Genomic DNA, 2,458 nt, shown 5'->3' with positions numbered 1-2,458 from the left:
CGCCGCCACCTCTGAGCCCGCTCTGGGGCCTGCGCCCGCGGTCTCCGCCATAGCAGCGCCGCTGCGCGCCGGAAGTGGCGTCAGATACGCGCCGAGGGGGGTTGCTAACGGGCGAAAGGCGAGCCCAGAGGGGCGGGCCCGAGCGTTTCTAGGACACGGCGGAGCTGCGGCCTGCAGCGCCCCCCAGTGTTCCCAGTACCTCCCAGGGAGATCCCACTGCTCCCAGTGTCCCCCAGTGACACCCCTCCCCACAGTGACCCTCCAGAGCCTTTAATGCCACCCTCGCTGTGCCCTAAGCTCACTTTTATTTGGCAGAATTGGTATCATTTTAGCTGGGAGAGGGTTAATTTTCTTCACCAGAGCTGTGAACAACGAGATAACTTAACCCTGTTTCGGTGGCAGCCAAGAAACGTTTAGATCAAGTAAAGGGCTGTTCTTCAGGCCTTTTTCCAGCTCTGAGGGAAATCTGCCCAGCTTGCTCCGGAATGGGAACACAGACCAGTTTGTGTAATTAACTTGTGCCAGCCTTGGACAGGAACACAGGCTGATTGCACTCGTTGAAGAGAATAAGCAGGGGCTGAAGGATGGACAGTTTTGCTAATCTGGCCAAGACACAGCACAGATGTTGGAAGTTTGATGACCCAGTGATCTGGAGAATTTACAACCCAGCCTAATTACTGCCACTGCTTCAGGGAGATTTGTGCCTCCGACTATGCCGACTACGCCGACTACGCCCAGGAAAAGTAATTTTGACTAAAGCACTGAACTCAAGCTCAATTTTTGTCGTTGGCACATGTCTCAACGGCAGTTCTCAATCTGTTCTGTCTGTCATCTCAGTAAGTCATTGATCTGTTTCAGCTTTGTGAAAACACCAGGTGGTTTTGGAACACGGTTTTATTTCTCACTATTGTACTTTGGTTCGCTAGGCACTAACGAGGCTGCCACCACGACAGACCACAGCATGGAGACAGAATCGCCCTGTCCTGTCCTGCCGAGTCCCAGAGTGAACCCAGTCCAGCTCCACGTGGCACCAGAAGCCACACGCCAGGTTCAGCCATAGCCTGGTGGACACCACGCCAGGCCACCAGGCTCCTTCATTAGCCTCTAACAGGAAAGCCACAATGATGGACCCCACCACAGAGACGGTGGCACCCATCTCATCCTGTTGGCGGTCCCCGTCCTTCTGCAAGCATCCTAGGGGCCACACGCCAGGTCCTCCTTGTGGTGGTCCTTCATGTGGTGGGTGAGCAGACTCTTGCAGTGGAAGAGCTTGCCGCAGTGCTTGCAGCCGTAGGTCTTATCCTCAATGTGGGTGCGTTTGTGGTTGGCCAAAGTGGAGCTGCGGTTGAAGGCACGAGCACAGATGGGGCAGACATAGGGCTTCTCCCCGGTGTGGGTCCGGAGGTGCTTGAGGAGGTCGGAGGTCCGTGCGAAGGCCTTCCTACACTCAGGGCAGGTGTAGGGCTTCTCGCCGGTGTGGGTCTGGAAGTGCTCGGTCAAGGCAGAGCTCTGGCCAAAGCTCTTCCCGCACTGGTCACAGGTGTAGGGCCGCTCTCCAGTGTGGGTCAGCTGGTGCCGGAGGAGGTTGGAGCTCCACCTGAAAGTCTTCTCACAGTCAGGGCAGTGGTAGGGGCGCTCCCCTGTGTGGCTCCGCTGGTGCTGGATGAGCCTGGAGCTCCGCTTGAAGCTCCTCCCGCACTCCCCACAGCGGTAGGGCCACTCGCTGGTGTGGGTCAGCTGGTGCTGGATGAGGTTGCAGTTCCACCTGAAGCTCTTCCCGCACTCGGTGCAGTGGAAGGGCCGCTCGCCGGTGTGGGTCAGCTGGTGCTGGATGAGGGTAAATCTCTGCCTGAAGCCCTTCCCGCACTCCCCACACTGGTAGGGCCGCTCGCTGGTGTGGGTTTTCTGATGCTGGACGAGCCTACACCTCCACATGAAGCTCCTCCCGCACTCCTCACACTGGTGAGGTCGATGGCTGTGGTGGGGCTTCTGGGGTGGGACGAGGTTGGAGTTCTGGGTGATCTTCCCAGTCTTCCTGCGGCTGTAGGGATTCTCGCCAGCGTGGGTCCGCTGGTGCTGGATGAGGCGGTGGCTCTGCCCAAAGCTCTTCCCGCACTGGGGGCAGGTGTAGGGCTTCTCACCGGTGTGGGTCCGCTGGTGTCGGGTGAAGCTGGATCTCCAGGTGAAGGCCCTGCCACACTCCTCGCAGCGGTAGCGCTGCTCGCCGGTGTGCATCAGCTGGTGCTGGATAAGGTTGGAGCTCCACCCGAACGTCTTCCCACACTCAGGACAGCGGTAGGAACGCTTGCCTGTGCGCGTTCGCTGGTGTGGGAGAAAGTTGTAGCTGTGACTGGGCGTGTTCCCATACTTGGGGCAGTGGTAGGGCCTGCCCCATGGGTCTTCTGCTTTCTCCCAGTTCCCCCAGCACCCTCCCAGTGCCCCGTACCTTCTGGACGTG

The 2,458-nt window shown here is 58.8% G+C and overlaps 1 protein-coding gene across 1 annotated transcript; it reads right to left on the bottom strand.

Annotated features, from left to right (window-relative positions):
• Positions 1 to 1,194: 1,194 nt before the first annotated feature.
• Positions 1,195 to 2,322, bottom strand: LOC104535890 (zinc finger protein 135-like; the record flags this gene model as incomplete). The annotated part of the gene is made up of 1 exon (XM_010185332.1): positions 1,195 to 2,322. A coding segment is annotated over one exon (1,128 nt), but the record flags the coding sequence as incomplete, so codon positions are not given.
• Between the last annotated feature and the right edge of the window lie 136 nt (positions 2,323 to 2,458).

This window comes from Mesitornis unicolor, unplaced genomic scaffold (genome assembly GCF_000695765.1).
Source record: "Mesitornis unicolor isolate BGI_N332 unplaced genomic scaffold, ASM69576v1 Scaffold49245, whole genome shotgun sequence".
Classification (NCBI taxonomy): domain Eukaryota; kingdom Metazoa; phylum Chordata; class Aves; order Mesitornithiformes; family Mesitornithidae; genus Mesitornis; species Mesitornis unicolor.
Note: the sequence above shows the minus strand (reverse complement) of the source record. Positions and strands in the feature narration are given on the sequence as shown.